Source organism: Kryptolebias marmoratus, linkage group LG11 (genome assembly GCF_001649575.2).
Source record: "Kryptolebias marmoratus isolate JLee-2015 linkage group LG11, ASM164957v2, whole genome shotgun sequence".
NCBI classification, from domain to species: Eukaryota; Metazoa; Chordata; class Actinopteri; order Cyprinodontiformes; family Rivulidae; genus Kryptolebias; species Kryptolebias marmoratus.
This window is the reverse complement of record NC_051440.1, coordinates 18,014,943-18,036,546: the sequence shown is the minus strand read 5'-3', so window position 1 is coordinate 18,036,546 and position 21,604 is coordinate 18,014,943. Positions and strand designations below refer to the sequence as shown.

At 46.2% G+C, this 21,604-nt stretch overlaps 2 protein-coding genes across 2 annotated transcripts in view; one reads left to right on the top strand and one right to left on the bottom strand.

Moving 5' to 3' along the window:
* Positions 1-20,220, top strand: part of LOC108239949 (membrane-associated guanylate kinase, WW and PDZ domain-containing protein 2-like) — an 84,201-nt gene extending 63,981 nt beyond the window's left edge. The window contains 15 exon segments of the mRNA XM_017423004.3: positions 329-511; positions 4,040-4,569; positions 5,383-5,551; positions 10,007-10,047; positions 11,568-11,748; positions 12,483-12,574; positions 12,937-13,129; positions 13,450-13,692; positions 14,152-14,337; positions 14,543-14,858; positions 15,444-15,663; positions 15,753-15,896; positions 16,527-16,665; positions 17,513-18,135; positions 18,138-20,220. Coding sequence (XP_017278493.1) covers positions 329-511; positions 4,040-4,569; positions 5,383-5,551; positions 10,007-10,047; positions 11,568-11,748; positions 12,483-12,574; positions 12,937-13,129; positions 13,450-13,692; positions 14,152-14,337; positions 14,543-14,858; positions 15,444-15,663; positions 15,753-15,896; positions 16,527-16,665; positions 17,513-18,135; positions 18,138-18,278 — 3,401 coding nt within the window. The 3' untranslated portion in view covers positions 18,279-20,220.
* A 209-nt stretch (positions 20,221-20,429) lies between these two features.
* Positions 20,430-21,604, bottom strand: part of LOC108239950 (endoplasmic reticulum-Golgi intermediate compartment protein 2) — a 5,238-nt gene continuing 4,063 nt past the window's right edge. Inside the window, exons 12-14 of the mRNA XM_017423005.3 lie at positions 20,977-21,056; positions 20,831-20,889; positions 20,430-20,717 (exon numbers count right to left, since the gene is read on the bottom strand). Of these exons, the coding sequence (XP_017278494.1) occupies positions 20,690-20,717; positions 20,831-20,889; positions 20,977-21,056 (167 nt within the window). The 3' untranslated portion in view covers positions 20,430-20,689. The remainder of the gene's footprint in view (positions 20,718-20,830; positions 20,890-20,976; positions 21,057-21,604) is intronic.

The window sequence follows — 21,604 nt, the reverse complement described above, 5'->3', positions numbered from 1 at the left end:
TGGCTCTGCTCATGTAGTGGGCAGGTTTATGAGCAGAGAATGGGGCAAATGTCACATTTTACTTTATAGGGTTGGATGGACATCACTGGAAGGGCAGACTATAAAGAACCCGTTCACCCCAAGGCCTCCAGCGCCATAATCCGGGCGTTGCTCGCCATGACGTACGAGCCAGGGAACATTACGACTGACGTGTCTGTCAAGAGATTATCAAACCGATCATTCTCAGCTTCCGTTTCAGGCAGGGGTCGTGTAACGAAACCAAATGTTTTTTGTGTGTGTGTGTTGAAGCAGACGTGAAACTTAACTAGTCGATCTGTTCTGAATGCAGAGAAGCCGCTGTTCACGAGGGATCCGACCCAGCTGAAGGGCACCTTCCTGTCCACAGCGCTGCAGAAGAGCAACATGGGGTTCGGCTTCACGATCATCGGAGGCGACGAGCCCGACGAGTTCCTGCAGGTGAAGAGCGTCATCCCGGACGGACCCGCCGCTCAGGACGGGAAGATGGACACAGGTGATTATCTGGAGCGGCGGAACGGTTTATTTTAGCAGTTTTAGGATTTCTGTTTTGTCTGTGGTACACATGCCAAACAAACCACGAGCCGTTTCTCCTGCTAATAGTAGAAACGCTTGTTTGTTTTGGTTGTATTTACCCAGAAGGCCTTGTTCTGTAGTCTGCTTCCTGCTTTTGGAGCGGTCTCCGGTCTGCTTGCGTTCACATGTGCAGACAGATTTCACTTCAACCGAACCGAGACTTAGGCTTTCAGGCAGACCTGAGTTTGCTTTTTGGATTGGATTGTGTTGGATTGTGCGTTCACACCTCCCCAAACGAACCAGACTTTCCAGGCAAATGAACTAGAGTTCAATTAAAGCGGACCGAACTGAGGCTGGTGTAAATGCACCCTTATTCAGACCAAAGAAGACTGCATTTTAAAACAAGTCTTCGTGGAGTTGGTCCACTTTGATCTTGGTCCCCCTCGAACCAGCCTTCAGTTCATCTGTCACTCGTCTTCATTTTAAAGCTTCTGAGACGGAGGGTTTAAAAATAATCTGTAGTTTGTTGAAATTTGGCAACTTATCGCCTCAGTGCCAGTTTGAATGATGTCATCGGGAAATCCAGCCGTGTGTTTAAAAAGAGTGAATCCCCGAGCTTTGCTGTGATGAAAAATGTTATATTTCGAAGGAAATCTAAAAGGTTTTGAATTAAAGGGATTATTTCTGAAGACATTACCTTTTAGAAAACTTCAACTTAAAGGTGAATTCTTTATGGATTTATCTCAATTACAGCAAAAAAAATAAACGTTTTTTTAAAATGTTTTTTGCGCTGCAGCCTGAGCTCGATATGACTCAATTTTTCCAGCACGGGTCACATTTCTCCAAACTCAGGTTGTTCAAAAAGCTTTCTGCAGCAGGTAAGATATTAATTGTTCACAATTGTTCCTAAAACTTCACTTCAAGAGGTCTGAAGCATCCCTTTTACGTTTTCAAACTTGTTTTTGTCGGCTTTGTGAAATTGGAGTTCATCGGTTGCAGATTCCAGCTGATTAAATCTAAAATCATAAAAAAAAAATCCTGTTCAAACCACGGCCGACCTTCCCTTCAACCGTTACCAAACATATTAAAAGGTAGGTCAGAGTATCACACAAAACATCCGGTTTCTTGTGTCCGAACCTGGAAGTTTGGCCGTAGATCTCGTTTAAACTACCGCCCTTCCCCCTCCGGTCTCTTGGCTTTTTATTTGCTTAAATATTTCACAAACCCGTCTTAAGTGCAGCTGATAAAAATTTTACCTCTTATGTTAAATTGTGTCTCTGCTGTCAACAAAATTACTCTGATAAGGTAAAAATGGCAGAAAGAGTCAAAGTTAAAAACGAGGTTTTCCGTATTCCCAGAATTATTCATGCCGCCCTATATTTGGGCCCTTTTCCCCCCCGTGGGTTTCCGGACGAGAAACTTTTTTTAGTTTTTACTCCACATTTTTCGTTTTCTCTTTCTAGTCCAGTTTCACTAAAACCTGGTTGTTAAAAAGTAAAAAAGCAACTGAAGCTTCGACTTCATCAAATATGGTGGCGAAGGAGTCAAAAGATTTTCCAAAACGGCATGGAGGGAAACGGCTCATTAAGCTGGCTGCACAGGTGCGTCTGTGGAAAACACCTGAGGACTTTCTGTAGTCAGTAAAAGAAACAGGACGTGATTAAGCTCTTTAGTTGCTTTAATATCTCATATTTTCGCTTTAATGCAGCAGAATCTGCTTATTTTCACAGTTAAAAATGAGGCAAAAGCCATAAATTTAAACTAAAACAAACATGTAGTCTGAACAGCACCCAGATTTAATATTTTAAAGTGTATTTGGTGAGGTCAAAGTTTCAAAAAATTATTACTTTTTACATTTAAACAACCAGGAACCAGCTGACAGCTCGATTAGATAAATCTAACGTTACATGTTTTACACTTTTTCATGTTTTTCTATGAAAAAAAAAGTCAAAATGGTCAAAAACACCTTCTTCGTTAGGAGATTTCTTTCTGCTGCAGGTGCAGGGCTTGAATGGGTTCTCGTACAAAGTTGCACCGGTTCTCTAAATCGATCCACCTCCGATTGGAAGCGTGGAGCCGCGTCGGGTTCAAAGTCAAGGCGAGCCGCGGCGTCGCCTCATCAGGAGTTCTCAGCAGCCGAAGCTTCCCGGCGTCGGTCGGTTTGTTTTGAGTCTGCCGTCAGATCTTTACCTTTTTACCTGCTGGCTCTTCTGAATGAAGGCAGCGTTTTGTGTTTCGAGTTAACAGAAAGCCTGTTCAGTTTCGGCCTGAGCTCAGAGAAAACCTGCGAACTGGAACCTAAACCTCTCATTTCTCTCCTCTCAAGCGTCCTTCCTCCTGCTGCTCTCTGGTTTTGTGTCTCTCTCCCTGACAGTTTCTCTTTTATCTGCTTTCTATTCCTTTCTGTTTTATCTCCATCACTTTTCTTGTCTCTCCAGCTCCCTCTTTATTACGCCGCCTTATCTAACCGTGTTATCTGACACTTCTCTTCTGTTCCCAGCCTCGGCGTGTTTTTGGTCCGTTATCTCTCCCTCTCTTTCTCCCTTTGCTTTCTGCTCTCTGTTCTGATTTCTTTCCCTCCAATTTGCCCGTCTCCACTCTGTGACATCGCCGCTCGCACGCCGGCGCTCCCCGGCTGAGATTAGCCGGCCCGTTTGAGCCGCGCGGGCGGCGCTCTCGGGGATTGTGTACGACCGTGGATTTGACATGTGCGGCGCACGTCTAGGTGCACGCGCGTGCGTGGCGGCACTTGTTACAGAGGCTGCCTGCAGAAGTGTGAAATAAAGTGTTCGAGGCAGCTGCGTTTGTCACGGTGCTGCGACTTTAAAGGTGGAATTTAGAACTTTCCACACGTTTAAACTACAGCAGAGGATCCAGCATCGCGTTAGAGAAGAAACCTTTTTGTTTCTTTGTTTTGCACGCAGTGAAGATAAGATTTACTGAAGCTGGTTACTATGGATAGCCGATCAAACACAAGATCATTAGAACCAGCTTTCTTTGAAGGAATGCTGATCTTCTGCGGCGTTGCATGTCCGAGTTTCAAACAAAGATTTCGTCTGATCTGTTCGCCCTCAGAGTACGTGTTGTTGATGACTCTCAACTACAACCACACCAAACTGTAACTCCGTTTAACTGCTGGAGCCATTGTTGTGTTGTTTTTCTGTGATTATCTGACTGTATTTTGTGCTTGAAGCTTTTCACTGTGAGTCGAAACTTAAATCAGACCTGAACCTAAAGAGGCGTTTCTGGTTCTCCCCTCCACCCTCCCCCAGTTGGTGCAGATCTCTCTGTGGTGATCAGGTGATCGGGTTTTGCTCCGAGGCTCCTCAGAGGGACTCTGTTCTTCTTCTGTGTTTTGCTGCATCTTGTTCTGAGTTTACAGACTGTGACAGGCTGTATTTTTGGAGCGCAGCAGGTTTCTCCTCAGCCTCTAACACCGGATCATGTGGTGTGTGAGACGCCAAACGGCCCTCGGTGCGACTAAAGCTGCTTGTGTCTCCTCCTCCAGGGGACGTCATTGTCTACATTAATGACATCTGCGTGCTCGGCACCACGCACGCCGATGTCGTGAAGCTGTTCCAGTCCGTGCCCATCGGTCAGAGCGTGACCCTGGTGCTCTGTCGAGGATACCCGCTGCCCTTCGACCCCGAGGACCCAAGTGCTGCGGCGAGTTCCTCCCTTACGCCCATCGGCCTGGAGCACCGGCCCCTGGTGGTGAACGGCCGCAGCAGCTACGACCCGTACCTGGAGTACCTGTCGCTGAGCTCCCAGCTTCCTCCTCAGGCTCTGGCCCAGGCCGGAGGCTCTCACCCCGGGGACACGCACCTGGACGGCTCGTCGCTGCCGCCCACCACGCCCGGCTCCGGCTCGGCGCTCACGCCTCGGGACGATAACGTTTCCATGGCCTCCTCTGGGACTGCGGGTGTCGCTGGGGCAACGGCCTTGGGGGCAGACCTACTGACGGTTACCATGGTGAAAGGTGCAGAGGGATTCGGGTTCACAATCGCCGACAGTCCGACTGGTCAGCGAGTGAAGCAGGTGACGTGTCGTCTCTTCTTTAACACAATAATTCTGTCTGTGTGTCAGGAAATCTGAGCTGTCGCCTCAGAGTTTAAAAACTTTAGGTTCTTCGAAACACACAAGCGTATTTCAAACGGCTGCTTTAAAATTAGGAATAGGTGAGCTCAACTTGTCCAGCCTGCAAAGGTTTGAATTATGAACAAACGACGCATCACTCAAAGCAGGAGTCAGTTGTAGCCCAGCTTAGAAAGGGTTCATGATGGCAGCCACTTAGCCAATCAGAGCGCTCGTACACGTCACGTGACCAGGCCCGACTCAGACGCTGAAACATGGCGGGGACGGGACGTGCAGCTGAGCACCTGGAATTGTCAGTATTCCTGCCTTTCTTAGACGGCAACAGAAGGGGTTTGGGCATTATTTGTAGTTTACTCAGCTGGGTGTAAGAAGCTGAAGTTGAAGTTAGTACATGCTTATTTGTCTTTGGCCACTTGTGGCTAAATGCAGGCCTGTATAACTCGTCCACTTTTAGATCAAATGTAGTCAGATTTTAGCCTTGACATCTATGGAGAGTTTAGAAACGCTCATTGCCTCTTCAGCTGTACGAGCTGAACTCCTGAAACGGTGAAGGCTGACTTTTTATGTTGAGTAAAGGCAGATATAAGACAAAAACAATCCCCATTTTCTGATAGATTGTAAGGTCGTCTAATCACTAAAGAACGTGTGATCTGTAACCCCATGTTGGATAATAAAAGAAAAAACCCCGCAGCCATCTGGCTTCCCTCATTCGATCTGATGCTGCACCTGACGGCGGGCGTGTCGCTGTGCTTGAAGCTGTTAGATCCGGGCTCTCAGGGAGCGTCGGGGCTGATCGAAGGAGACCTGATCCTGGAAGTGAACCAGCAGCCGGTGGCGGCGGCGGGACACGGCCGAGTCGTGGAGCTGCTCAAAGAGTGTCCCGTGGGAGCGGAGGCCACGCTGCTCATTCAGAGAGCAGGAACAGGTAAGATACTGACGATTTATCTCAGTCATAACAGGACGTATTAGCATCACCGTTTAAGGAAAACTAAACCTTTTTCTTACTATGACTGTAAATGTATTAGTTGCAGAACGTTTTAAGATTCATTTCATGAATAAACTGGTTAAATTAAAAATTTGATTATTATAATTACTGGAAGTTGATCATTAAAGCACATTGAATAAATAATATATAAACCTTTAGTTCTACATTTCCTATAAAACTTTAATAGTGTTTAATCTTTGGATGGTAGAAATAATAATTCTACAGATAATTAAATCACAGCTGGTAGTTTTTATACATTTTTAGCGCAACAATAGTTTTAACAAATATAAAAAGGATCTGGTTTAAAAGGTTTTTCTGCTAAATATATTTAAAGAGTCATTTTTCAGCTGCAGCTGTGGAACAAATTTAAAAACCTCTGAGAAGACTGGAAACATTTGGATTAAAATCTTTTTGAGAACTGCTTATTTATTAAAGATATTCAAATATTAGAAGCTCTTTGGTTACTTTTGGAAGCCTCTGGATGAGAGTTTTCTTTTTGGACGTTAAGAAGATTGAAAAATAATTTGAAAAAATGGTCAAATGTTTTTTTTTTGTTTTTTTTAAAAATACTATTAACAAAAACTATGGTAGAAATACATAATATAGCCCTGTAAGTACTGGGTACATACAGAGTACATACATGGTACTTACTGGGTACATACTCTGTAAGTACCAGGTACAAACGCATTTAGTACAGAGTATGAACCTGTTAGGCATCCTTTAAATACTACTTAGATATCCGGTACATACTGGGCTGGAATACATGTTGCCGCCAAAACAGTAAAATATTTCAGACTTTTTTTCTGCGTGTTTATAAAAAAATATTAAGCTTTAATGTATATCTTTGGTTGCAGAAGAAACCGTCTAAATAACAAACTGTTGTTCAATAAAAATACAACAATCGTGTCATGTTAGGGTGTGTGTTTAAAGATGAAGAGTAGAAAATGTTGGAAACCACTCTGACTGCACTTATTTGGGTTTCAGGGCAGAGCAGGTGAGCAGGTACTGATCTCAAACAGCAGATTTATTGTTTCTGCATATAAATTCATGGTGATGTAAACCCTGCAGGTCAGCAGAATATGAAGCAATCGGCTCTGAACTGTTTGGCCAAAGTCGCCTTTCAGGTTGGACGTTTCACCTCCTCTTCAGGTGAAGAGCAGCCGATCACACGGCCGCATTCTGGCGGCAAAAATGAGCTCCACCGCCAGGAAGTGTGAGGTTTGAGTTGCGGGAACAGAATCAGACGTCACCGTTTTCCCTGCTTCCGTTTCCTGGCCGGTCGGCCACCTGCAGGCGGATGTAATGTTCGCGGCGTCGGCCTCATTTGTTTGACATTCGCGCTCGCGGTGCTTTTCTAAAAGGTGTTCTGGTCAGAGGTCAGAATTTGACTTGATAATTTCTTCAGGCTGCTTCCCCCGCTGAGCCCCGGGCCACCTGACAAACGCTAAGACTCAGCCACGCAAAGATTAAACCCACAGCACCTCTCGGCCTCCTGGATAAACGTTAACGACCCTTAAAAACAAAAAAAAAATCACAAACTGATTCTTCCTGTTTCGCTCAGAAGGTTTCTGGTTTCTTCAGAGTTAACTGCCAGGAGTGAGAAGTTAATTTGCTTTGTTGCTGAGATGATATCAGAACAATAAAGAGGAATTAAAGTCGGGCTCTTGTTTGCATCACTCTTTTCATGGACTGTATTTAATTAGAGATGAAAGTAATCAGTCTCATATGCATCTCAGGTCTAATTAATTTACGTGTGACAAGAATTCGGAGGAGCTATCAGACGTTAGCGCTCAGCCATCCAGTTACACGACTGCCTGATGTTGAGGGCCGTTCTGCTGATTTTTATGATGGTTTTTCAGCTCATCTCCTGCAGATCCATGCCGATCCTGTGCGCAGCCAAGCACCCTGGATGTGCACGCCATGTTCAGTTGCCATCAGTGACTTGATTATATTAGAGCCGATTAATGTTCCAGAGACGGTAATGAGCGCAAATGATTAAAGGACGCAGTGGTGTGTGCAGCTGCATCTGTAGGTGAGCAGCTGAGATCCCAAACCCGGCCTTTTTGAACATCTTTTCGACCATGCAGTGCCACAATCTGCCCCCTGGTGGCCGGGCGCAGACGCACGCTCTGATGCATTGTTGCTTGTACACAAATTTGAACATTAACTTACGCAGCTTTCATTAGATGACCTCCAAAGTGTCAAACTAAATCTGATAAAGTCTTGTCTGTCCCACAAAAAGGCCACCTCCTCCTTTAACCTCGCTTGTTTCAGTCAAACAACTCAAAACAACAGCCCCACAGGGGGTAACAGCCTCACACTGAAGGAGTTTCACTGCCTCTGTGTGTGTGTGTGTGTGTGGTCTCTGCAGTGTGACAGAAAGAATCTGTCACAATAATTCAGACGTTCAGCGTGTCAGGAGTGTTTGTTTTAGTTATCCAGTTTATGTGCAGATTAATAATAAATCCCGATGCTTTCAGATGTGTGACTGAGAGCGTCACTGTTGCTTTGTGCATCACAGACACAGTGTTAGACGTGTGTGTGTGTGTTTGTGTTTACGTTTGACTGCTCCGCTGTAGCGTGGGCGCTCTGCCAGAGTTCCGCTGAGCAGCGGCCGTGTTCACAGCTCTGTCCCCGGTTAAACGCAGAGCCAACCGTAGACCTGAAGCACCTCTCGGCACCGATGAGGACGCAGGCGGGAGGCCGAGCCGAGCCGGTCGGGCGGATCTGAAGGCCGTCCAGAACTCGGCGGGCTAGTCTGTGAGGCCTGGGCCCGCCAGACAGCTTGACCGCTGACTCGCGAAAGAGAGAGAGAGAGGGAGAGAGGCCGTGTGAAGACTCTCGAAAAAGTAATTCATTTGTGATTCATCACCACGCAGGCAAATGCACCACAAGCTGCTGAATTGTATTTGCATTTAAATGAAGCTGGCGTACGAGGAAGACGGTTGTCGTTAATATGAACGGACAATCACCTTGTAGCTTGTACTTGTTTCACTCTTTGAGTCATTAAGGAAAGTTTGTTTTGTTTTTTTGAGAACGATTCCCCGAAGGCCTCCCACGTCAGCACCACGGACAGCGCTCCTTGAGGACGTTTCATGGGTGGAAGGGGTTTTTATCACCCGCTGTCGGAGGCAAAAAGGGTGATAATGGTTTTGCCTGTGTTGTGTCATGTTAGCAAAATATCACTGGACAGATTTTAATGAAACTTACCAAATAGAAATGGCTCAAAATCAAGTCAGATTTAGAGATTTTGAGCTAAATCTGGGGTGGTAGTAGCTGAGAGTCACTCTCAATAAATGCTTCAGGCGCTAACAGAACACAAAGCTTGCATGGATCGTCATTTACAGTGTTTGAGCAGAAGATGGTCGTAGTTTAACCCTCTGGTGTGAAAGGCGGCGGGCGATTCTCGAGCCTTCAAGGAATGCTGTTTCTGTTTTTCTCTTATCTTCTCATAAACGCGTCAAGAAGTGACGACGTTTGATTACAGAACAGCAAAAAGAAATGTTCCAGGCGGAGTGTACGTTTTAACTGTCCAGGTGAGAAATGTGGGATAAACAAAATGGAGGCTCGTGACAGAAACAGATCTTTCTTTTCTTTTTCACTTCCTGTTTAGGCGTTCGGTGACCCGTTCCGTTTCCTTGTCTTTAAATCCGAGCCCGTCGCCCAGCGGTTCTCATGAAGTGCTGCCTTTTTGCTCTGCCACAGATTTCATCTCATGCATCTGAAGAGCAAAGCAGACGCAGTCGGCGAGCAGTGCCGTAAATATATTCCTCCCTGCGCTGCCTGACTTTTACCAGGAAATCACATAAACTGAATAAATAGGAAATAAACGAGAACTTCCTGCAGGCGCCCACGTCTGCGGGACTGAGGCTTCCTGTTTGTGCGTCTCTGTCCACATGTGTAAAGACTGAAGGACCAGCGTTTGGGGAAAAGGCTTTCTCTGCACGTCTAAATGTATGTATTTGGGTCTCGGCAGCACCGGTGGAGTGAATGTCTGAGCGTCACGGGGGAGCTGTGTTGATGGGTGTGTTGTTGCGATATAGTGCTTCCAGATTCTTTCATGCAGATAAAATGGAGCTTGCAGGAAAAAAAAAAAGGAGCGTGTGATATGAGTTGGAAGTATGTGCTTTCGCCTACAGCTAATGATGTAATTGCGTTGAAAAGAAACGCAACAACCGTGATGGTTTAGGAGGAGCTACGTACCGCCAAAATGGAGGAAAATGAAACCAGCCACATGAGAGTTTTTGTCGCTTTAAAGTGTAAGATTTTAGAGCTTTCATCTATCTATTAGACATATTTGTTACCTTATAGTTTAGCTTTTATGCATGTTTTCATAACAGTGTTAACGGATTTGATCTGATTCTGTTTTGTTTGTCTTTTTCCTCTTGTCCTCAGGTCACATCTCTCCATGGAAGGCCTCAAAACAGGTACAACAGGTGACTTTACTTTCTGTTCGCTCCATTTCAGATTTATTTGTGTTTTGTCTCCAATGAGCCAAATGTCCTTGTGATCTTTTAACTTGCTCATGATCAAAACTTCTTTGGATCATTTTTCACTCATTTCCTGTCCAGTTCTTGTACCCTGACCATGACAGCTTATTAGTGAGCTTTAAAAGTGGACAAGTGGAGAACAAGAGAAGAAGAAAATCTGCAACGGGGGTCCTCCAACCAACCAGTCCCTGGCCGCACAGAAACAAAAACTCTCCCTTTCAATAAAAAAATAATAATAATACAGTAATTATTTATTTACATTGGTCTGCAAGGATTTGTCCCGTTTGTCTTTTTGTGTCCCTGTAATGGACTTGTGACCTGTCCAGGGCGTCCCCCGCCTCTCACACAGTGACAGCTGGAGATAAGCACCAGCTCCCCACGACCCAGAGAGTAGAAGTGGGTAAAGAAAATAAATGGCTGGATGGTCTGCAGGGTATTTTATTTTGAAAAACCACCCCTTTCATTCAGGCTTGTTTCCTGCGTTCGAAGGAAGTCACGTCTTTAATTAAACAGGTTTTAAAAACCCACCCAGCACAGACCTGAGAGGCTCGTCGTCTTCCATCAGATCATCTGCTGCTGTGGCTCCCAAAGTTTTCAGCTTCTGACCCAAAATAAACAAAACCTCGTGACCCAAACTAACGTGGCTGAAAGGCTGATTAAACACGAACAAACGGCTCCAACCTTTAACCATTTAGGATTATTGTTTGTATCTTTTGCAACAATTATGAAGGAAAATGTGAAATGAGCCATTTTGGAGCTCATCTCAACACCTCCAGCTTCGTGTTCAGGAGTCCGATCCGCTGCCGGCACTAAAATACCATTTAATCTGTTTCTGGTTCTTTGGTGTTTTTCATAAATTGCGTCCCTCACCCACAGATCCTGTTTGAAATGGCTTCTCTGTTCATTATGTGACTCTGAGAGCCTGAATGATTCATGGGTCAGAGTTAAGTGGCTTAACAAACAAAAAAAAGCACATTCCTCTAAAAAAGGTTCAGAACTGAAGTCGAAACTTGGAGAGAAAGCATCGGAAGTTGAAAGAAAAACCTCCAGAAAGCCTGAAGAACTGTCGATGAGACGATTAAAAAGGAGGAATGACTCGAGACGCTCGCCTGTAGAAGCTGTTACCTCGGAGGGGAAAGTGTCGGCCTCTCCTGTCCTCCATATTAGTTTGGTCTCATCAGATTTCACCTCCCAGCTGCTTTGCTTCGAGTCGCACCTGTCGCAGCTCCCGTTCGTTTCAGACACGATCCGTGAGCATTTATTTACACTCATCTTCACGCCTGCATAATCGAGCCACAGCAGCTCGGTGAACTACATCCATCTCTGCTGAACACGACGATGCACTTTCAGCTGTTTGGTGAATGTTTCATCGTGTTTGCTCACAGAAAGTTCTCCTCGTTGATGCTTTGGTTTCCTTGTCTTCAGACTGAATTTTTATACGTCTTGTCGTTTTGTCACTCGGCCAGTGGGACCCACAAGGCAGCCCTCAGGCCAACCTGTCGGGCCCCGTCCTGCCGCCCGGCACGCCGTTCCCAAACCAGCCACAGCACCGAACGTCGGTGCCTGATTCCACCGAAGGCTTCGACCTCAACAAGCCCGACCCGTACGACCTGTACGAGAAGTCCCGCGCCATCTACGAAAGCAGGCGTGAGTGAAGACACTTCAGTTATGAGACATGAGACAGCTGAAATGACCTGAGCGCTGAATGACTGCTGGTATGAGCCGAAGGAGCTGACAGTCAGTCCTTACAGCTATAACACGCTGAAAGCTAGAGGGAGCAAAAGGCAGGCTAACAGCTAAAGAAGAAAAATTCTAAGTAGAAGCTGCAAATATTAGCTAAAAGTAGCAAAAAGCTAGCTAACAGCTAAAGAAGCAAAATGGAATCTAGAAGCTAAAAGTAACAAAAGACAAGCTAAAAGCTGCAAAAGTAAGCTGAAATTATTAACTAAACAAAGCTAAATGCTAGTTAAAAACTAAAAGGAGCAAAAGACGGGCTAAAAGTATGACAAGGCTAGCTAAACGTAGCAGAATGGTGGCTAAAAAGTGCACAAGAAGACAAAAATAGAGCCAGTATGCTGCAGCAGATTTCTGTGAGAACAATGTTTTATTGAAGAAATCTTGATTTATTTTTCTGGGGAAGATATTTGCAATTAAAGTTTAAATATTTTGAAACATATAAAAGTTTCAAAAACCAAATGTCAACGTGTCCATCTCCTGAGTGAGCTGAAGGTTTGGATATATGAAGGGCTGAAGTAGCACAAGGTACGCAGAAGTAGCTAGGTTCTAAAAAACGTATGGGACAAAATTTAAAAAAGAATAAATGCTGAATGGGCGTTCACTCGATCAAACCTTAAGGCTTGTTGTTTGGCTCCACGTGTCAGGTCCTGAGTACGAGGAGGTGGAGGTGCACCTGCTGAGGGAGAAGACGGGCTTCGGCTTCCGCATCCTGGGGGGCGACGAGGCCGTGCAGGCTGTGAGTCCGGACGCCCGTGACAAGGCTCGTATGGGACGGGCTGGACCACTCGCATCTTTAACCTCATTACACATCAGCCGATCTGATCTCACACTCCTCACCCCGACTAAACCCCCCCCCCCCGGTCCCGCAGACACTCGAGCTGCTCAGAGCCTCCCATACTGAAGTGATGCCTTGCAAACTGTGTAACAGCATGCTGTCTGTGATACCGAGAGGGTTTGGCTGCATGATGTTAGGAGGGTTACCGAGATCCAAAAGTAGCTGACAAAAAAAGAATCAAAACAGCCTTTTTTTTTTTTCTGTCTCCCTCTCATCCTTCTTCACCTCCATCTATGCTGCTAATATCGATTGTCTCTGTACAGATTGTTATTGGCGCTATAATAGAGAACACTCCCGCTGAGCGCGACGGGCGCCTTCGACCCGGGGACGAGCTGATTTCAGTGGATAAAAACGTGGTTGCTGGGAAACCGCACAAATACGTGATTGACTTGATGCACGCGGCCGCCCGCAACGGTCAAGTCAGCTTAACTGTGAGGAGGAGAGTGCAAATGCCTGGTGAGGACGCGTTTTATTCCTTTGCTCTTTTTTGTTTTGTGTGTGTGTGTGTCTGTGTGTGTCCACGCTCTATCAAGCTGGGAGAACAGGCTGCACATTTCACTGGCATCAAATTAAAAAACACAACTTGGACGGGACCGTGCTGACGGGATCACTGTGTTCTTCTCTCCCACACCTTTTCTGTTGCCGTAGATCATCTATTGTTTGTTTATCGTGGCGCTGCCTCTGTGGTTTCTGATGGTTGTTTGTTTGTTTGTTTGGAACATGATGCTTCCTTGCTCAAGCGAGTTGTGGTAACCCTGAGCTCGTTTCTCCCTCAGGCGAACCCTGCCCGGTGAACGGACGCAGCCCCGGCTCCGTGTCCACGCAGCACAGCTCGCCGCGCAGCGACGCCGCACCGGCTGCCGGCCCCGCCGCCGTCACCATCGCCGCCGCTGCCGCCTCGGCGCCGGAGGGATCCGCCGTACAGACCAGCGACGTGGTTATCAACCGCAAGGAGAACGAAGGCTTCGGCTTCGTCATCATCAGCTCCCTGAACAGGCCCGAGAACGCCACGGTCATCAGTGAGTCGCAGCGTGGCGAGCCTCAGAGGTGGCCACGGTGCAGCCTGATGGCAAATCGTCTAAAGAGTAGTAAAAAAAAAAAAAAAAACAGGGAACTGGGAATTTCACCGGCACTAACTCCCTCTAACGCTGTATTCTTATCTAGGTCCTGTTTTTTAAATAATTAATGTGTATTTCGTATCAAAGGAGTCTTTAAAACTCTTAAATATGGCTTCATTAAACATGAGGTTAGACTCTGTTACAGGCTGCATCAAAACATCCTCTGAATTCAACAAATATTTACAGAAATGTAAAAAATCCACAGTGCAGAATTCATCCCCCCCCCGTGGGTCTGATCCAGCGACTCCCAGTTAAAACTGCCGAGGCTCCGTCTAAAACACACAGAATCTCACGGTGTGGTTTCCAGATCTTCATCCAAACGTTGGCGGTGAGAATAACCCTCCTGTTGTCCGTCTCCAGCTGTGCCCCATAAGATCGGACGCATCATCGAGGGAAGCCCCGCAGACAGATGTGGGAAGCTGAAGGTTGGTGACCGGATCCTGGCGGTAAACGGACAGTCCATCATCAGCATGCCACATGCAGATATCGTCAAACTCATTAAAGACGCCGGATTAACGGTCACACTTCACATCATACCGGAGGAAGGTCAGCAAACTGTTCTTTTGTTGTCTGAGATGGCATATATATATAAAAATTAGATTAAAGTGAAATAAGATTTTTTAGAAGATTTATTTTGGAAATGTTTTACATCTGCATCCTGAGCGTTCTTCGTTATTTGTCTGTTTTAACCTCCTTTCATCGGAGCAGATTGTGCCACTCAGGTTTGTGTCTCACCTTCTGTCGATCTCAGGCTCCCAGTCCGGACCCAGCTCGGAGAAACAGAGCCCCATGACCCAGAAACACAGCCCCCAGACCCAGCCCAGTCCTGTAGCCCAGTCGAGCCAAGGAGGCCCCCAGTCTGGCCAAATGGCTCCTCAGTCGGGCCAAACGCTTGTCCAGCCGGGCCAAGCGCCGGCCCAGCCCGGCCAGACGCCAGCGCAGACGAACCAAGTCGTGACTGGGCCTCCGGCACCGGCGGCCTCCCAGCCGGCGCCGGCTGGAACCCAGCAGAGCCCCATCACCCAGAACCCCGGCCTCCCCCCACAGCTCTACCTCCACGATGGCAGGTGAGACGAGACAAAGAGGATCGTTGGGGTTTCGGTTCGCACCCTCTCAGACTGTGACTGGAAGACTAAAGTTCTGATTTTTACAGATCAGTCCTCTGCTCGACAGGAAAACCTGCAGATAGTTTTAGTCCCGGCCCGACTCTCGGCCTCAGGTTGGCCTTGTTGCGTAACACCACTTAGCGCTTTCAGCGTCAGTGAATAATTTACCGTTTGGTCTCGTTTCTATAATTCAGGAGCCCGGCAATCAGGCCCTGCTACGTGTCAAAACTGTGCAAGTGTGAGTTCTTACTCTGATAGGTGTATAGATTTCAGTTTAAGACACCTGGAGACGCTCTCTCAGGGCTGTACGTTTATACCCAATATTCAAGAGGGAACTCAATAAAAGCTTTCAAACGCAAAGCTGATGTCTCCATCCTGCATGTAGAGACTTAAGTGGCCTTTCTGGCATCTACTCTGTCTGCACACAGAGAGTAAAGTCAGGTGTTCTCCTGCTGACATCAGTGTTGTTCTTGAGAAGCTGTCCAGCATAGATGTGCAGTGGCGGCCTTTCACGTAGCCATTTTGTTGCTTTCTGTCTGATTTCAGGTCAGAGGTAAAAGCAAGGCAGGACGTCAAACCTGACTTCCGTCACCCTCCGTTCACCGATTACCGTCAGCCTCCCGTTGACTACCGTCACCCGCCGGTGACCGATTATCGCCAGCCGCCGACGCTGGACTACAGACACCCTCCTGGCCTGCTGGACTTCAGGCAGCACCCTGCAGCTGCACAGTTTCCTTTGGGGATCCCGGCTGACTTCAGACCACAGGTGGAGCACGCTTTCTTCCTCTGAACGCAGACGAACTAAACGCAGTCGTTCACCTTTTGGCTCATCTGAGTCTTCGCTTCGATCCGCAGGACTACGATTACTTCACAGTGGAGCTGGAGAAAAGTGCAAAGGGCTTTGGGTTCAGTATCCGCGGGGGCAGAGAGTACAGCATGGACCTGTTTGTGCTGCGCCTCGCAGAGGACGGTCCTGCAATACGAAACGGAAGGATGAGGGTGAGCTCGTGGAGACGGACGTTTGAAAACACTAAAAAACACTAAAAACAAAAAATGTTTGTCCTTATTTTGTTCGTTGAATTCAAATTGGGTTGTACAAAATTTGCCAGAACTCAAAAAATAAATAAATCTGCTCTGGTGCATTTAACATTTAAAGAAATATATTTTATTACAGATGTTTCAGGTACTCGTCGCAAACTATGAAATTAAACATAAAAAGGTTTTCCTGAACTACATTATATACTCCAGTAGTTTCCCAGATATACTAATACGCAATCCTGAAATGCAGGTACGCACTCAGTGTAAACAAAGCACTTTTTTCTGCATTCTTTACTCCACAAATATGAGCGTAAATATGTATAAATGTCAAAATTGTTGGAGTTCTTGACCTCAAACAGCTCTTCAGTGGACGTCATCATTGTCGACCTGGTTTCAGTCACTTCGGTCGTTTCCGCACGGTTTAAGGACGCTTTGACCGTCGTTGAGAAAACGACTGTGCAGATTTTGTTTCATGACTTTGAGTACCTTTAATCTAATGACCGTTTGTTGCAAAGGCAAGATGACCTCCTGTGGACAAACAAAGGCTGACAGAAGTCCACCCTGTCCTCTGTGTGTGTGTGTCCCCTCCAGGTAGGGGATCAGATCATAGAGATTAACGGCGACAGCACCCGGGACATGACTCACGCTCGCGCCATCGAGCTCATAAAGGCGGGGGGCAGGCGGGTCAGGCTGCTGCTGAAGAGAGGCACGGGACAGGTGCCGGAATATGGTGGGTTTTTCTTTCTCCCCGCCACAAACACGACTCGCTCACTGCGGATTTATCGCTCACTGCTCAGTTTTTAAACCAGGCTCCCTTTTCCCTCCACAGAGTCTCAATGTTTTACTCAGAAACATATTAACATCCATAAATATCTGTCTGCATTTTTGTTTCCTCTTTCTCGCTTTTCTGTTCCTGTCGCCTGAAATCGATCCCGTCTTTGTGTGGAAAACTTGTTTTTTTTTTAATCGAACACAGTAACAACCTGCTCTGTGGTCTTCATGTATTGTAGCCGCTCTGCTTTAAGTCTAATGATGGGTATAGGCTTCTACTTGCCTTCCTTTAGGAATGGTACCTTCCAACCTCTCCATGTGCATGAAAGGTGACACACTAAGCTCCCCCTATTTCTTCTTAATGGGCCACTCTAAAGACACGGTTTGTGAAAAACTGCATGCCTTTCTCTCCATACTGATCAGTCTGTGTGTTTTCTTTTAAACGTGCTTTGTGCATGCAGCTGCCAGTGTGTGATCATTTCTGCATGGGTGAAGTAACAGCCCAACTTGAGTCGTCTGTATTCGTATGCTGTGGTAGGAGAGCAGCATGGTTTGAGGAGACGCTGTAGGTGAAGCTGTTTCATGCTGAGGACGACTGTGACGTAGATGGTGTGGAAGGATCAGTCTGTCACACCAGTAGAAATGTGATTTTGTGCATATTTGCATGCAAGTTTGCCTGTTTTTTTTTTAAATTAAGAGTTTGACGTTTCAGCCAGTTTTCTAATTTTAGCTGCTTGTGCATGACGTTTGGGCTTTTTGTTTTTAGCTCCGATTCCTTAAGTTTCTCTTTTCGTCCTTTTCCGTAGACTGTGCCGGCCCCTGGGATTCCCTTTCTACAGCCCACTCTGCCCTGCAGGAAGTGACCGTGGAACCTCATCCGAGTCCACTGCTCTCATCCCATCCAGCTTCAGCCCCAGAATCCCCTCATCGACTCCACCTAGAGGCCAAAGTGTGCGCGGCAGACAAAGCTCCACTGCTGACAGACCACAGCTCCGTTAGAAGGGCTACAGGTGGCAGGTCCACCGAGCAGAAGTGCATCATTAGGGGGCAGGGGGCCCCTCAGGGGTCTGGAGAGGCGAATCGTGGTGAAAATCAGCTTCGGGCTTTGCCTCCCAAAGCTGCTGTGGGGAGGTCTAACGAGCGGCGGGAGATTTGCTCCCCCTGCTGTGAGAGGAAGGGCCGACAGGCACAGGCGGCGAGCTCCGTTTCGCCCTGGGACCCTTACGTGACGGTGAACCTGAACGGAGCGTCTCCGGGAGGCGGGGACGGGCACGCGGGCCTCCAGGAGAGGCTGAAGAGCGGCGGCCACGCTGGGCCTCGCTGCCCCTCGAAGACCATCGAAGAGCCCCCGGCGAGGAGCGCGGCCGTCTCCCCGGGACCCTGGAACGTCCCCGGCTCCGACAAACTGCCCGGCACCTTACGGTCCTGGACCTCCACGGTGAGCAGGTAGAACGGATCCATCTGGTCCAGGACGGATCGTTGTCCCGACGTCTTGGTCTCTCCGTCCTGTTTTTTTTTTTCCCCTCTCCATCTCGTCTCATTTATAGAGGATTATTACACCCACCACCTTAACGAACAGAGAAACTCGCAGAACATGAACCCGACGGAGACCCTCACATGTGAACGATGATGTTCTGATGCTCTTTAACACCTTTAACACGCAACTGTATCTGGACTCAGTGAGGCTCAAGGCAGAAGGCGCATTTCTCTGTAGAACTGGAAGGTTTTTGCCTGTCAGACGGAGGCAGTGACTCAACATACGCTACATGCCTACCAATATATTACATACTGTAATTGTAAAGATGTGAAAAATATGTACATTAGGTGAACTCAAAAACTCACCGGCTGGGTGTTTTTTTTTGAGACAGTGTTGTAGTTAGGCACATTGTACAAAATTTAAAAAGTAAGGACAAAAAAATCAAAGAGAAACAGCCCCGAGACAGGATTTTTTCTTTTTAGAATCCCTGTTTCCGTGGCCTCGTCCATAACGACATATCAGAGACTTTTCACCGAGCCCGGAGCGCGGACGGAGGCGGAGTTTGCGTGCGCGGATATGAGACGCGACGTCGGGAGGAAAACCATTTCAGACGAGTCGCCGTTTAACGTGAGACGAACGGGATCTCCCTTTCTCTCTTTTTTTTTTTTTTTTACCTCCCCATCACTTTTAAGACTGAGAACAGTTGGCTTAGTAAGAACTCCTCCCCGATCACAGGAGCCGTGAGGTACGAGCTGTGTGTGTTCATTCAACAGCAAAACTTTGTCCAGTCTCCTATTTCTATGCCTTTTTACTGTGCTAAGTGTACCACATCACTGTGGGAGCGGGGAACAGGTCCATGGTTCTGAGCTGAGGCCGAGTGCCTTACTCAAACTGATGCAGAGCTGTTGAGGTTCGTTTCTTCAGGGGGAGGCGTGGAGTTTTCCTTCAGACGCTCAGCGGTACGCACACCTTGATGCACTCGTACGCTGTAAAAGCTCAACGTTCGTCCCCCGGGCGTTTTTTTTTCCAGAAGGGGAGCAAATGTAGCATCGCATCCTCCTCTCGAACTCATGCAGAGGTGTTCGTCAGGACCGAGGGGGGTTTTTGAACCGGAGCAAAATTCGCTTTTATCTGTAAGGAAGACGCTGCATCCATAAGGTCCGAATCCAAGGTTTTGAATGATCTGTGAAACTCGGAAACGTTGAAGCTTTTTATTTTTTTGTCTGGTGGCAGAAATCTTGTGTCGGGCGGAGGTCGAGGCATGCTGCTATTCTTAAACTGAGTCGCTGGAGGTGGAGTCGCTCTCCATCCGGACGCTGTCCGTTTCTCTCAGCAGGATCAGTCAAAACGAAAACACCGGAGCTTCTTCTTTTTTCTTTTTTTTTTCTGAGGACCAGACTGACACTAGACTGAACGGCCGAGCATCCCCCGGGACATGAATGTGCTCCGAACACCACCAGGACTGATTTGTATTTGCAGTAAAAATGCCGTCTGGATGATTTCAAGATGAGGAGGAAAACAAAACAAAAAAGCAAAACAAAATTGTGGCTTGTGGTGAAAACTTGTTACCAAGTTAGCGAGGACAGCGTGTCATTAGGCAGTAGAAATGTGTTTACTGTAGGTGCAAATGTCAGCGTTTAGAGAAGCTCAGAGCAAAACCGTCATCCAGCCGTCTGTCTCCATCAAGGCCCCCCAGCCCCCCAACCTGCTGTGACTGGTTTTATACACAAAAACAAACGAAAAAATAAACAAACTGCTTCTTTGAACCTGTGAAGGACGGCACGTTCATAACCCCCCCGCCCGCCCCATTGAGATCCAGTATAATTGTGTAGTGTTAACTGTGTAATATTCACCTTGTACAGCTGTATTCCTACAAATATGGTTTACTGTATCATTGATACTGTAGTTTCAAAGACGTGAACAACTATTTTTATGAAATGCGACAGTACTGATATATTACATTTTGCTAAAAAAACAACAAAAAAAAAACTTGTTTACTGAAAGATATTCTGAAATACTGTCAAATAAAACTCTTGACATGGTGTAAAAATATTCTTTGCTAGAGATTTTTTTTTTACTGAAACTGAACTGGTCCTCAGATGTTCGTCTGAGAATATTTTTGCTTAGAAAAGTGTTTTTCTGAGGGAGGGTTTGAACTTTAGGAACCAAACAATCTAGGGGTTTTTAGAGGCTTCTTATAAAAAGGAATTGTTTCCACCAAAATGAAGAGATCACTGAACACGGCAGCATCTTTAAAGGCGCCCCACACCGTTTATTTTTCTTCGCTGGAGTCCAAACATCTTAGTGGAAAGCTTCAGGTCGGCAAATGACCATCAGGAGAATTCGGAGGAGTTTAAATTTAAAAGCTGAGCTCTCAGAGTGACAGCAGCTCTGAGTAAAGGTCCAGTTAGACCAAATAAAACGCTGTGGGTGTAAAACGAGCTCAGAGGCTTCAGAGCTGTGATGAAGAGGCAGCTGTCCAGTGAGGGAGGGAATGGATGAACTGTTAAGTCTCTGATTTGTTTTTCAGCCACCTGGTAAAAAAAGAATTTTGGAGGATTACAAAGCAAGGCCGCGTTTGTAAAATGAACCGAGTTGTAAACGTTTCGCCAGCGTCTCGTTGTCGTTTGAGCTGGAGTCTCCTTACTGAGAGTTTCCTCCTGCAGGAAGCCTGGTCTGATCGTCTCCCTGTGCACTCAGAGAAGCCTTCAGGAGGAGGAAGAGGAGGAAACAGACTGTTGGTTAAATTAAGAAAAACAAAACAAAGTTATGTTTGACGAGGCTCTGTCTTACATTCAGACGGCTGTAGGCTCCCATCTGGAATTTACAGCAGATCACATCAAACATGAACCCCACCATCCCGTGGATCATCCCTGCAAAGAAATAAAGAATCAGCTCAAACATCTGTTCATTTGAAGGCAAACTGAAGGTAATATTTAGTTTTAACATCAGCTTTCCTTTTATTTAATGGAGGGTGTTGTTTAAGTGGTGTTTTGCATTTCAAAGCAGATGAATAAATACATAAACCTTGATTTATTTTATATAAAGTCTGTTTTAACATTGATTAACTGCTGATTAAAGTCAGAAACACAAACGTGACCCTTCTCAGTAACTCATTAGGTTTATAAACGCCTCTTCTTACTATTTTAAGATTCCTTTCAGTAAACCTGGTAAATGAATAAAAGTATAAGATTGGGGTGAGGTGTTTTTATTAACACATCACTGAATTTGCTGTTGTTTTCCACTGATTACATTAAATATCCAAAGGATAAATACAGGTGCTGGTCATAAAATTAGAATATCATGAAAAAGTAGATTGATTTCAGTAATTCCATTTAAAAAGTGAAACTTGTATATTATATTCATACATTACATACAAACTCATATATTTCAAATGTTTATTTCGTTTAATTTTGATGAT